At 38.1% G+C, this 14,865-nt stretch overlaps 1 protein-coding gene across 6 annotated transcripts in view; it reads right to left on the reverse strand.

The window, feature by feature from the left end:
* The window catches only part of LOC143244237 (plexin-B-like), a 124,728-nt gene that overhangs the window by 46,942 nt on the left and 62,921 nt on the right, over window positions 1-14,865 (reverse strand). For 5 of the 6 annotated variants that reach the window (XM_076488541.1, XM_076488542.1, XM_076488546.1 and 2 more), the window contains 2 exons: window positions 4,933-6,237; window positions 208-384 (listed from right to left, as the gene is read on the reverse strand). In XM_076488541.1, the coding sequence (XP_076344656.1) occupies window positions 208-384; window positions 4,933-6,123 (1,368 nt within the window). In that variant the 5' untranslated portion in view covers window positions 6,124-6,237. Of the gene's footprint in view, window positions 1-207; window positions 385-4,932; window positions 6,238-12,977; window positions 13,104-14,865 lie in introns of those variants that run through there. The other variant, XM_076488547.1, reaches the window with a different exon arrangement.

Consider the following 14,865-nt stretch of genomic DNA (forward strand, 5'->3'; position numbering starts at 1 on the left):
CTAAACTTCTATAAAAATAACTTTAATTAATAATAACTAGTGTTAATTATGCGTAGCAGACAGACTAAAAATGTTTCTATGACCATTCTGTTCAAGGCCATCAGCCATCAAATATTTTTTGGGATCAAAAACACGAGACTTTGGACTGGAATATCAACTTTTAATAATGATGACATCTGAATAAAATATGTCCTTCTAGAGCAATACCATCTTTAGGATTCCATCTCTTGTCCCTGCAAACGCCACTGTGTGTTGACCAATTCTTCTAAATCCTACGGACGTCAAGGTCGTACTGAAGTAGACCACAGAGGCCTGTTGTTGGACGGGTATGGAGCCGTTCAGTTTAATGGTCTCGTTACAAAAGTTTAGGATGTTTCCCGCTTTCTGAAATCACACAGATGAACGTTAGGCTAACAGAGCATCTCGACTTACATGAAATAACCGAAACCTAGTGTTGAGAACACGCGATGAATTTTACTGGCCACAGTTAAAGACGTCCCATTACACTTAGTTTTGAAAGCTAACACTTTGAAGATATTACTTGTGGGGTAGTTTAGCTAAGCCACTAATACCAATTAAACAACACTATAACAAATCGGACGCTAAGGAACCTTTGCGTCATTAACACAAATTCCAGAGTTTTCATATCACAACGAGATACATAAAACTTAATGTTAAGACTACTTCTGAATGAAACAACAAATAAAAATTGTTTCTAACGTAGGCTAAGTAGAACAGTTGATTTCTAATAAATAAATACACTTTTCGCTAATAATGCATAATTCACTTCGTAATACTAAAATAATGATGAATTACTTTCATTACATAAGCTTATACGTCACTTCATAAACTACGTCATTTAAGAACCATATATGGAGATGAAAACAATACGAATATTTTCAGATTTAACATGAAAAAATACATAAATCCAGCGAACTTGATTTAAATATAGTAGTAGTAAACCCTGACTTATAGTTAGGGTCGTGCAGATTTGAACCATCACTGCTTGACTTTAACCAGTATAGATGGAAATGTGTGTTAAAAATATAATTACAAAGCTTCGAAGTGAAATGAAAAATTACTGTATACAATATTGTATCATCTACACAATATCTGCTTCATACAGTACCGAGGAGGCCTTTCGCGCAGTACCAGGGCTCTTCAGACCGGCTGGGATACGATATTGGTTGAGACGTTACTGATATTAGTAAACTGACTGAAAGTTTTCAGTATGAACTAGATAGCGAAGTGGATTATTTTTTTCTCTTATGCCACTGGATACTGGAATTAGAGTATGGATTTTTAACACCACTATTTTACACAAATCACAGCGGAAAAAGGAATAGAGGACAGATTTAGTATTTAGTACTAAATGCAATTGTCAGCTACAGCCTCCAACACAGAAATACGGAGGATGAAGCTATCAAATAATAGGTCAAACATCAAACATGCTCAGTCTTAGCTTATACATTATTTTGTTTAGGTAATGAACTACAAAAGTCAGCAACCAATTAAATAAAGTTACAGATATTTACCTGGATCGGTATCTCGTTATGTAGACGACGTTTTGTTTGTTTTTGAAAATTCCCCAAGACGAGGGACACCCTGCCTATTTGTAACATTCCACATGGAATTAGAGCCTTGGAAAGGAATGGAGGGGCAAAAAAAGCTATGTCAAGCTAATAGAGTTGTTAATGTACGTATACTTGTTTGTAAAAATGGAGGGCGCCTATACCACCTAGGAGAAAAATATATTGAATGTACAGATTTCATACGAGGTGGTGACAGCAATAAGGAGACGGCAAGTGTCACTGAGTGTATGATAGGACTACTTATCCAAAAGCATCGACTTACGATTTGTTTGTTTGTTTTTGGAATTCGCACAAAGCTACTCGAGGGCTATCTGTGCTAGCCGTCCCTAATTTAGCAGTGTAAGACTAGAGGGAAGACAGCTAGTCATCACCACCCATCGCCAACTCTTGGGCTATTCTTTTACCAACGAAAAGTGCGATTGACCATCACATTATAACGCCTCCACGGCTGAAAGGGCGAGCATGTTTGGCACGACGGGGATGCGAACCCGCGACCCTCAGATTACGAGTCGCACGCCTTAACACGCTTGGCCATGCTGGGCCTCGACTCACGAACTATTTAGATTGTTCAGCTGTTGTTTTTTTCCCAAATTCAAAAAGGGTCTGATCACCAGCGAGATAGCAAACTGTAGCTTTAGGCAGCTTTAAAGCAATGTTTTTACTTTGGCGACTTCCTCCACTTCTCCATCTTCAAATATTAGCTAAAAGCATAACTATAATACTATTATTTACAAGTTATTTTACAAGCAGGTCGAGTTGCAGTTGACCTCACTACTTACTCCCTATAGCCCAACTAGAAAAAGCCAGGCCCATCAAACAAGCATACCTCGGTTAACTCTGGCTTTAAAAAATAAATTAAAGAGACCCAAGATCAACCTTCCCTAATTTGTATTAGCTGTGTGTGTTACTAATTAATTTATTCATGGGCAAGTTTCATACTTGCAATCATTATTACCGATTCTACACAGAAATACACGGGCTATCAATCAGTAATAAACACCTCCAAATATACACACAGACCATCTCAATGACATATGAAAATTATTCTGACGTATGAATACAGGTATAGATCGTTGATGGTTACAAATTGTCAGGTTACGTCCGAAAGGTTTGCGGGAATTAACCAATTTTTCCGAGGTTATAGAGATAAACAACAGAAGAACGGTCAAGGCTAGAGAGGTATCGACAGGTCATATGCAATATCACTGGCCACAGTAAATGATAGCTTAGTTCTGGTCACGTTGAAAAACAACACATTTTGTAACGGTCCGGGTGTCCCAAAACCAGAATGAACGCTTTTTTTTTTTTTTTGGAGGAGGAGGAAAATGACCTACACGAAACGGACGTTGCAATTGAAGTAAGCTATGTACTCTGGGCGAAACCCCGAATCAACCTGGCAATTAGTATGGCTATTAAGTATTACATAGATGCAAGTTTGTCTCAGTACTACTGGGAATTATCTTTATAGTATAAGGTATACAACGTAAGAATGCCTAGAAGCCGCATCCAACCAATATCAACAATGGTAATTTCCGATACCATAAAAACTTCCTGTATTTTGAGACACGCCCCTGGGTTTAACAACTACTCCCCTGAAGAGATGATCAAGGGAAAATAACCTGTAAAAGTTGTGTATTTATTTTTGGTTCCAAGCTAAAAAAGTGAGATGGTGCCGTACGATAGAAATTGCTACACTTATACAGCACGGGTTTTGACCAAAGCTTTTCACGTGTCTACATCAAAGGAAGCGCTTTCATTCACAATGTGGTTCCTCCTCTATCAGTCAGGCTTGAAGGTCAGTGTATTACCACTCTCTTTTGGTCATTGGTCAACGAACTCTTATGAGCATGTGTGGTCTGCTCTCGAACGTGCCAAATTACCGACATCATCAAAAAATAACTTTCTTCAAGTTCTTTGATACGAGCGTTTGTGTAGGAGGAGGTGGCATACCGTGGGCGCAGACTTCTAAAATTGTAACGATTTACCGCGTTCCTACCTTAAAGGGCAAATCCACGAAATATTAATACATCTTCTGTTTCTTGTTTAACTATTTAATGAGACGATTTTGTTTTTCTGAACTGGGTGTATTTTTCTCACTGGTATATTGTATATTATAAGGTAATGGCCAAATGTTTTTACACTCAACTATTTGTAACTAATCAGTATTATACGAAAACAACACACGCATCCGACAGTAGGCTGCCGGATAATTTATTAGCGAGAAACGAAATAATGTTTTCGGTGTTTTTGTTTGTGGAATACTGCAAATGCATGATTAGATGCGCTTCCGCAGGGTTCCTAAAAAGTGTTCTGTTTCAAGAGCAAATAAAACCAAAATTAAGAGTAAAAGATATTTTCTATTTCTTGCTTTTCAAGTCCATATGTCATGCTGTGTTGCAGCATACAGAGTGAACAATTCTTCTCGCGATTCATGGCACGTGTACATTCTATTGACATAGTGACAGTAGAAATTGCAACGTCAAATGTCCCCTTATGTGACGTCAGTTTTTCTTGATGACGAGAAACCCATTTTATTGATAAGGAGAGAACAACGTTTCGACCTTCCTAGATCATCTTCAGGTTAAGAAAGAGTTTAAAAGTGACTGTTGCTGGCATGTCTTAAGGAAAGTGTCTAGTATGTATCCGGCAACGGTCACTTTTAAACTCTCTCTTTCTTAACCTGAAGATGACCTAGGAAGGTCGAAACGTTGTTCTCTCCTTATCAATAAAAGTGTTAATACCCCTACCAGTCGTTCTGAAATGCATTGACTTCAGTTTCGTATCACGGACAGGTTTTTTTGTTCTGAATTTCGCGCAAAGCTACACGAGAACAATTTGTGCTAGCCATCGCTAATATAGCAGTAACAGACTAGAAGGAAGGCAACTAGACAACATCACCCACCGCCAATTGTTGGGCTACTCTTTTACCGACGAACAGCGACAATTACCGCACATTATAACGCCCCCACGGAATAAAGGGTGAATACATATGGTCGGATCTAGAATTTGAATCCGCGACCCGCAGATAAGACCCCAATCGTTAAATTTAGTTCGATTTAAATCTTCACCGCAGTTCATACTAGTTGGTCAGAACACTTCGGAACAGATTTGAGTTTGTGGCCATTCTGAACAGTGGCCAAAACAATGTATATGTGCATATGTGCGTGTGTTCTTTACTTTAAAAAACACATTTTAATATCACTGGAATGTGAGAAACTTGGAAGACTATCCATTTCAAGTAAAAACCAAAAGATCTAGGGTGTAATAAATCTTCCCGGGTGAACATTACAATTTTATTGCAATTTGTAACTTTTAATTAAAGAAAACAAAAATAACTTACTCCGGGTTCGGGACACTGATTGATACTTCCTGCAATATAGTCCATGTTCCTTGTGATCACACTGCTGTTATAACACAAGTGGATGTTCTCTGTAAACCGTTGTTCGATTTCAGACAGCGAGTAGACGCACAAAGCGGATCTCCGCGAGGGCTTTGAAGTATGGTCTTTACTAACTGCGAAAACACCGACGAGGACATCAGATCCTATTCCAATTCTGAATGCTGAAGCCAAATCAGAACCTGCTGGACCCACAATCGCATCTTGGAGCACGTTAAAATCTTCGCCATCCGGTCCTATACACTGTAGTGACACTTCTGTGTAAGTATTATACCCTGCGTCGGAAGTGCACACTCTGGACAACCTGGTAATGTATCCCCACTCCTCGAGCGCTCTCAAGTGAGATTTCCTTTGAACGGAAGCGAAATAAATAAAACCTCCTGAGTGGAAGCCGTAAATGTAGTTCACCAGATAATAGTCCCTCAGATGAGAGCTGATATCCACTCTGGCAATAGTGGAAAAAGACTTTTCAATTATTCCAAATAGGCGGCCGTTGTCCTCTTCAAGGCTTCTGCTAGTGATGGCGGGGACCATGTCTCGGTAAGGTCCCAGACGGCTGTTGGTTGTTGCCACATAAAGAACTCTGGTGAGGTAACCGAAATATTGGGCAGGACCGATAAAGGCGTATGTAGAGGAATTCTGATCGTTGGCTGCTACTGGAACAGGTACCAGTTCCTCTGCTTTACCAATGTTCCCGAGCTCGTGACGGCGGCAGGCTCCTTGGTGGACGCTACCACAGACAATTAACTTGTTGGCCTGTCTGTCGATGACCAAGACTTTATTAACATTAGTGGTGTTTACCTTCTTTTGGAGGATGCAATCAGTTGGGGAACATTGAATGTTATCCTCCACAGGACCCGTTTTGACCTCAATCTCCAAATTCAGTGACCCATCAAATTGGTAAAGCCAGTTGGTGGCACCGATGTATACATGTCCAGAGTTCTGGTCCACCACTACGTGAGTGAAGTTCACACTTTCATTAAAGGTCATGTAAGACACAACAGCAGGAAGATCGTGACTGGCGCAAACAGGACAAAACAGAGTAACCCATACCAATGTTAAACTTTGGCAAAAACATACCCACACGTAGCATACAACCTTTCGCCACACTGCGCAATTTTCTCCACGCCACATCCTAATTATCTCTCTGGTTAAACCATTACAAAGTATCAATGTCTTGAGAGCAGTTTCATATTTTCTCTTGAGTCGATTGGATGAGAGAATTCGATATCAGCTTCCATTTGTTATCTGAAATAATTGAGAAGATGAATCATTATGGTTCCCAAATTTATACATCGGATTTTGGGGATTAACATATAGAAAATATGTTTAATAATTCTAAAAAATAGCTTTAAACAAAAATACAAATTCTGTAAAGTTCACCTTGGAGGAAAATTACAGGGTTCGTCTTCAGTTACTTACTTCAAACACGAAGATAATGGAGTTTAAAATCTTTGGTCAGAAAGACGAAGAAAAGATTAAAAACTTCTTATCATAGCTTTACTCAATTACTGACCAAAGTGTTCCAAATATGTTTTCACAAACGTACTTAAATAACAAAAAAGTCTGGAATTTCGACCATATGATTGAATACGTGGAGTGGGGGAAGACTTGAACATTTATTGTAATCGCATGTGATTAGCTCTTCACAAACGTTTAAAAGTTCTTACTTTTATTATTGTTCTTTCTAAATTCGAATTTGTCATACATATTACATTATTATTACCACGTCTAACAAATATATTGTGGGTAATCGTTGTGACCTGCGTACGGATAACAAATTTTATTCTGAACTATAAAATGGACAAAAGCGATACCTTAAAAAATGTTATTTCTGTTAAAATATATATGCGTATATTCACAGTTATTTCACTATGTTACCACTGAACACTCAAATGACAAATCTGAAAATCATTAACTCTTCAATAACAGGACTATTGCTTGTGGAAGTGAGATAGGAAAAAACAAGGTATAAAAGTCCAACGAGTGCCTATATAAAGTAGCATATGGTTTGAAACAAACAGTTTGTTTATTTCAGAGCAAAACCAAACTGAGCTATGTGCTGTGTCCACCGCGGGGAATGGAACTCCGGATTTTAGCATTGTAAGTCTGTAGACATACTGCTGTCCCACCAGAGGGGTAAACAAACAGAGCAGGATACATTGAAGCAAGGAAAGGGGATCCTACAAAAACTAGCTTTAAAAAAGAGGTTCTACAAACTGCGGTTCACAGAAGTAATGGTAAAGCAAACATTCGTATTTTAATATCATTTATAATATAACGATCTAAAATGTTTGTAAACGAATAAAACAAAGATGAGAATGTAAGAGCACTATTGGGCCTTTCAAACATATATTAACATATGTAAACCCACACACACAGTTGAACAGGAGGCTCGATACATTAATATTTACTTATTATTTTCTTCAGATAATAACACACTTCTCGTCTTGATTTTAATTTAACCAAACTTTTCATCTATCAATCAAAATATGAAACCGAGAGAAACCAGACTAGATTAACGTAATCGATTTATGGGATATGCTAATGAGGTCTGCAGAAAATTTCGAATGATTCAGTTCCATAGAAAGGCTATCGATACGACTCACCAATCCAGGTACAAACTTACACTGTCCGTAATGACGAGAAACCCATTTGAAGTAAAAATGTCCCTCAAGACGGTTGGTACGTGTACATACAAACTTACACTGTGTCAGGAAACCGAACTGTTGACTCATCAATCCAGCTACAAAATTAGACTGTGTTAGGAAATATACTTTCAGATATCCAAGCAAAGGCTATCTCTGCTAACAGTCCATAATTCTAAACTGATAGACGAGAAGAAAAGCCCGTCAATTTGTGGGATAATTTAATTGACTAGTGATATGTGACCACCAGTTTTGAAGCACTCTCAGTTGAATGTGTACACCGTAATTTTTGGACTTGAACCATGGACCCTCGGCCTAACACTCTAAACCCCGCTTAGCTCCTGGCCTCTTCTATTTTGAATTTCGCACAAAGTAACACGAGAACTAACTGCGCTATTTGTCCCTAGTGTAGCTGTACTAGAATAAAGGGAAGTGAACTAATTAACGCCAATCACCGCCACCTTTTGGGCTATTTTTTTTACCGACTAACAATGGGATTGTTCGAACATTATAACGCACCCACTGCTGAAATGTGACATAAACTCGAGGCTGCGACCAGGATTCCCTCTAAGCTGCGCGGCCGCACAAGAATCAACGAAGTGTCGCGCACTTCATTAGTCCAGCCGCGCACATCCTCAGTAGCCGTAAGGAGTCTCAAAATGTTGACGGTTTTAACGACCCAAACAGTTGAGAGGCCTAAAGCCCAAATAACCAACTGGTAGCATTGGAAAACAGCTTAATGATCCAAAAGGGTCAATAGTATTATATACGTATAATCATCCCTAAATGAAACTGGTAGCGCACATCCGTACATTGCTTTGATACTGGTGCACATGAAAATTAAACATTCTGCACATGCATGGAAAACAATGTACAGAAAATATATGCCCGCGACCCACAGTTTGTCTGGTTTCCGATGAAAGTAAAACTTATAGAACACTGGTAAGGAGGTCTACAATAAATACTCTTGTTGTTCGATCAGCGTATTTAAAAGCGCATTATTCTTAACACTACCATTAAGAAACCATCTTTCAGCCAACTTATTTTAACTTGGTAATTAAACGCATTGTAGTATGCCAACCATTTTACTGGTAAAAAGTTTAATATAGTATTACTATTACATTTTCTCGGGTGTTTTGTTTGTAACATAATGTCGCGACAAAGGTATTATTTCTGGGCAAAACGTTCCACCAGGAAAAAGTATGGGAACTGCTGACTTAAAATGCGTTAATATCAGTTTTTTCCTTCGTTTCGTTTAGATAATGCCTTCGGTGAATTCATTGCCCATGCAAGTTTTGTGAATTTGGTAAGAAAAAATGTTTATTTCTACATCTCCTGACGTTTATTACCATCAACAAGCAACGGTTATATCCGATATCTAGAAATACCGTCCTGACGTTTATTACCATCAGTTCCAGTTATATTTCTTATCTATAGGCAGACTTCTCATAGTTGCGAGAAAATGTTTGATGGCTACGTGGTTCAAGCCTTGAAACATAACTATTACCTTCAAAGACAATGAAAGCTGTCGAGATAAACCATTCTTTTCAGATTTCTCGGTAAAACAGCTTTGTTCATCTCTGATTTAAAAAAAAAAAAGAACCAACTCAAATGGATTCGGTTTGAGATAAGAAGGAAATGAAAATTGAGGTTTTCACTTTTGTTTTTCTCTCCATAATAAAATCAAATATACAATTGTAGAACTTAAAATGAAATTTAAAAGACCTACATAAAAGAATAACACGTTTAAAAGTCACTTCTCAGACTTTCCCCTAAACATTTTATTAAACGAATACCAATGAAGTGACTGAACGATAACCGGCTCAAGCATGACAGCACCACCTGGATTTTCAAACGTACATTAGTTATACTAACTAAACATTTCAAAATTAATTTACTTTATTTAATCACGTATGAAAAGGTTACGAATATTTTCAAAGCTCCTCATTCAACAGCATATGACCCTCCACCATCAGCAAAAATAACAAAAATAACGTGAACGAAAATCTAAAGGGGAACTTCATAAATGCTTCCAATGATTTCACAAACGAACAATATGTTGTTCTTAGCTTTATATATTACCCTCACCTCAAAGGCAAGTTTGCATGCTTGTATCGATAAAAAATTTGATTTCGATACCCTTGGTGGGCAGAATCCAGATAGCCATTGTGTAGCTTTGTGCTTAACAACAAATAAAACCTCTGAATATAAAGTTACGATATTTATAGCTCTTTCCCAGGTTCCTGGATAATACTATTCTCATTAAGAGAAAAAGAGTCAACTGTCCAGAGGTTTATTTGGATAAACTAACCACCACCCACAACGCATGTATAAAAATCACTTCTAAAGCCCACCCAACGCTCAATATTCCTTGTTAAGAATATTCTCCAAGGAATCACTGAACATTTACCATTTACATTCTGTTTTTGAAACCACGAAACATTTTAAATGTTTAAACAGAAAGAAATCCATGGAAAACACATCGGACATGTTATAAACCCACACTACTTTAAATTAGAGTCTAACCGATTTTAGTTCAACTCAATAAGTAACCCAGATTTCGACCTAAAATTGTATATGATTATTCCATATTTACGCAATAAATTTATAGTAGGTTTTGTAATTTTTCTAAAACCATTAAAAAACCAAAAAACTGTCGTCCACCTAATTTTAATTTTTCGCTTTATTTTTTAACATAACTTTATCAGCCTATACTTAACAAAAACATGGGCTAATTTAAAGAAAATTTGAAAGTTTTTGGATTAATGGAAATCTCAATTGTGATAAATTTTAGCTTTTGTTTACAGGAACGTTAGCAAAGGTGGGGAAGCACTTCCGCACGTAGTGTTTGTTTGTTTTTGGAATTTCGCGCAAAGCTACACGAGGGCTATCTGCGCTAGCCGTCCCTAATTTAGCAGTATAAGACAAGAGAGAAGGCAGCTAGTCAGCACCACCTACCGCCAACTCTTGGGCTACTATTCTACCAACGAATAGCGGGATTGACCGTCACATTATACGTGACGGCATTATATGGCATACGTGTATATAAACTGTCGTACATCAAATATTTTAGTTATCGAACCACATACATATAGGTGCAGGAGATGTCGCTAAATACAGATGGTACGAAAGGCTGGCTATTGAACTTGAGAAAAAAGAACCTAGCACAGAGGGTAAATTCCCTATATTACTGGCTTCCAACTTTGTCTATCAAAAACTTGGTGTTTCAATAAAACTTTGATCATTACATCTTTCCTTTAGCTAACTTTAGAATACTACTTTATTACTATTTTACAGTAGTGACTTTCTACGATAGCAAAGTTTGGTTTTATTTGTTTTAACAGTGAGGAAGCCAGTAATGCAGGAATTGTATTGTCCATGTAAATTCGAGACAGTCTACTATGTCATCATTAACAGTTCAAGTCACGTGCCCACTTCCATCGTTATCTTGTTTGATTCCTTTTTACAGGTTCAATAGCTAGACATACATAACGTTTTTATTTGGCGATAATTTTTCCCCACAATACCCGTTTGTTTACTTTTTTTTATAAGATGATGCACGTGGGCTACCAGGTTATGGAATGATTCTAAAACGTTTATAAAGTTTGCGTGGAATGATAATAAACTAAGCAGTCACAGATCGTGAATACCGTTTTATTCTATCAAATCATAAAATCATAGTTACTGCAAAAATAAGAAATCTCGGTTTGACTCTTCGCCGGTTTTCGACTTTGAGACGCTCTAGATAGCTGTAAAGCGGTATACAGAGATAGAGTGACTGTGTCAGGTACCACTTCAAAAGTAACTTCTGATTATCCGTAGGGAAGAAAATCTAGGTGTCTTTTGTCTTAGTTTAAAAGGGGCGTCCGTGCTATTCCTGCACAGAGGGCACGGCATGGCCAGGTGGTTAAGGCACTCAGTTTCTAATCTGATGGTCGCGGGTTCGAATCCCCGTCACAGCAAACATGCGTGCTCTTTAAGCCGTGGAGGCGTTATAATGTTACGTCCAATCCCACTATTCATTAGTAAAAAGTAGCCCAAGAGTTGGCGATAGGTGGTGATAACTAGCTGCCTTCTCTTCTAGTCTTACACTGCTAACGCCTTCTCCGATAGTTAGAAGTACACACGTTTAAATTATTAATTACCAAAACATTACGATTCAAACAATTTTCTGTGCGTTGACTAGGGCCTTCAACTTTACTTCAATAATTCATTTGGTAACATTCGTTGAATGAAATATTACTCAAGACCCAGTATTTCTTTCAGCTAATTTTTTTTTTTTTGGGGGTTAAAAACAAAACTGCTCAATGGGCGATCTGTAGTGTGCATATTACAGGTTTGATTTGGTTTAAATTTCGCGCAAAGGTATACGAGAGCTATTTGCGCTAGCGCCGTCCCTAATTTAACAGGGTAAGACTAGAGGGAAGGTAGCTAGTCATCACCACACACCATCAACTCTTGGGCTACTCTTTTACCAACGAACAGTGGGATTGACCGTCACATTATAACGCCCCCACGGCTGAAAGGGCGAGCATGTTTGGTGTGACGGGAATTCGAACCCGCGACCCTTAGATTACAAGTCGAGTGCCTTAACCACTTGGCCATGCCGGGCTGCACATTACAGGAATCATTTGCTTTGTTTTGAATTTCGCGCAAAGCTACACAAGTTCCATCTCTCTGGCCCTAATGCAAACTTTTAGTTACTGTTTTACCAATGAACAATGAGACTGAGCGTAACATTGAAACGACCTCACGACTAAAGGGGCGAGCATTTTCGGTGTGACAAAAATTCGAACCCACGACCTGCAGATTAAGAGTCCAGCGCCCTAACCACCAGGCCTTGCAGGAATCGAGCCCGGTGTTTAGCGTTAAAAGCCTACAAGCTTAAAGTTGAGGCACTGGAGCGCTCGTTTATAATTAAATATAAATGCCACCGCCACTGTAGTAAACACAACAATTAAACTGACTTTTTATCCGTAGTTGGAACAATTAATATCGAACACTTAAAGTGGAGGGAAAGTCACCGAATTCAAAGCTCTAGAAATCTATGAACATCAGTTAATGCATATTAATTTTCATGCAGCAAAAAATAATAGTTAATAAAAAAAACACGAGGTAATAAGAGAGAAAGTATTTTGAACCCCGCATCTACGCGCCAGAGTTTCTGACACCAATTTTGACTAATTCTGTACGGTTATAATACGTGCAGTTTTAAATTTTATTGTATTTACCGCGTTTTCAATTCAACAAACGGATTCAATATTAAAAAAAACAACTAAAAATTTAAAATTGGTGATTCTAAAACCGTTAAACAATACCAAAACTAGAACGTAGACGTACAATAGTCTTACGGTATTTCAAGCTGCGCAATTCCCCGCACTAAACTTTCGTAAACAACAAATTACATGCACGAACGTTCACTCACTGTCTTTTTACCCAGTGAACCTCCCAAGCCTCTGGTTTTGTGGGAGACACCAGCTGCTCCTTACACACGCGTTCTTCTTCAGAATTAGTGCAGTATATATACCCTAGCGGTGAAGAATCGATAGATCTCCACTTCCCCCACCTTCTTCCTCAAGAGACTAAAATAGCTCCAGGAACATGCCTGTTTACACGAACAATCACATGGCCTTGCCTGTTACGCAAACATTATTCTAGGGCTGTTTTACGAAATAAGACGCTGTCAAATTATTAACTTCCCTTTTTTGTTTAACTGTTAATACCACAAAAATATTATACTATATTGAATTTAATGTAAATATTGGCATGGTTGAAACGTAACCCTAACTTTAGGCTTAGCGTTTTTCCACCTCTACAAAGCTCAAAGCTTCTTTTCCCGCAAGCGCCAGGATTAAACGATCGATTAAATAAGCTAGATTAACCTTAAACCTAGACAAAAATATTTCATCGACTTTGTTAATGTTTATTAATGAGGGACCCTTAACTTACACTGCCCGACTTATGTCAATAGATGGGCAATATTTTCATTGTTGGTGTTATCTGTTGCCTGAACCAAGTGTGGCCTAAACCAATTTTTTGTTTTACATGATATCAAAGCGAGATTAAGCTGCGTTTTCTAAGCTCAATTGGAGTATCTAGATTCATGCTCTGTAGACGGAGGTAACCTTAAAAAACTGTTCATGGAACTTAATTATGGAGGCTAAAGTAAAATTGACACGCCCATTTACAGCATGTAAATATTGTTTGTTTGTAATTAAACACAAAGCTGCACAATGGGCTGTGTCGCGAAACACGGTTTCTAGCACTGCAAGTCCGCAGATATACTGCTGTGCCACTGGGAAGCCAGCACGTAAATACTTAAAAGTGATGTTTCCTTGCTAAAGTCTTTTTTGCAAAACACAATTATTTAGAAATTGGTTATTTTTAACGTAAACTTGCATAACAGACTATCTGCCCACTGTCCACCGAGGGAATCGAACTCCTGATTCTAGTGTTGCAAGTCCGTTAAAACATGGAATAATAATAAAAACAGCTGTCTCCTTCTAGACGAAAAGCAGGTTGCGAAAACTATTTCCGCTATAACTCAATATCACTCAAACAAAATCTAGACCAAGGTGGTTAAGATGCGTATAGTATATTAAATACAACCTGGAACCCATCGACACCCATGATGGACACGACCTATTGTGTGTAGCTTTATGTTTAATCACAAAATATAACTTTAATAGTTGTAGAAACTATTTTTGTTATTTTTAACATTATTTTGTGTTGTTAATGTTTTAAATGTACTTGTAGTTTAATGTTTTTCAGCTGCTAAGCCTTCAGAACCAAAGCTGCTGTGGAGTACGAGCCCTTGCAGTAGTATTCCATATCCGTTAAACGAGTTCATTCCGTTTCAATCCGCCCGGCATGGCCAGGTGGTTAAGGCACTCGACTTGCAATCTGAGGGTCGTGGGTTCGAATCCCCGTCGCACCAAACAAGCTCGCTCTTTCAGCCGTGGAGACGTTATAATGTTACGACCAATCCCACTGTTCGTTGGTAAAAGAGTAGCCCAAGAGTTGATGGTGTGTGGTGATGACTAGCTATCTTCCCTCTAGTCTCACACTGCTAAATTAGTGACGGATAGCGTGTAGTTTTGTGAGAAATTCAAAACAAAGAAACAAAACTGTGTAATCCATTTGTACTTTCGTCAGTAACCTATAGCATCAGAGAAAATAATTCCCAAATCGATGTGCAAGATACTTTGTTTCTAAAGTTGGCAACAAT

This window comes from Tachypleus tridentatus, chromosome 2, assembly GCF_004210375.1.
Source record: "Tachypleus tridentatus isolate NWPU-2018 chromosome 2, ASM421037v1, whole genome shotgun sequence".
In the NCBI taxonomy this organism is placed as follows: domain Eukaryota; kingdom Metazoa; phylum Arthropoda; class Merostomata; order Xiphosura; family Limulidae; genus Tachypleus; species Tachypleus tridentatus.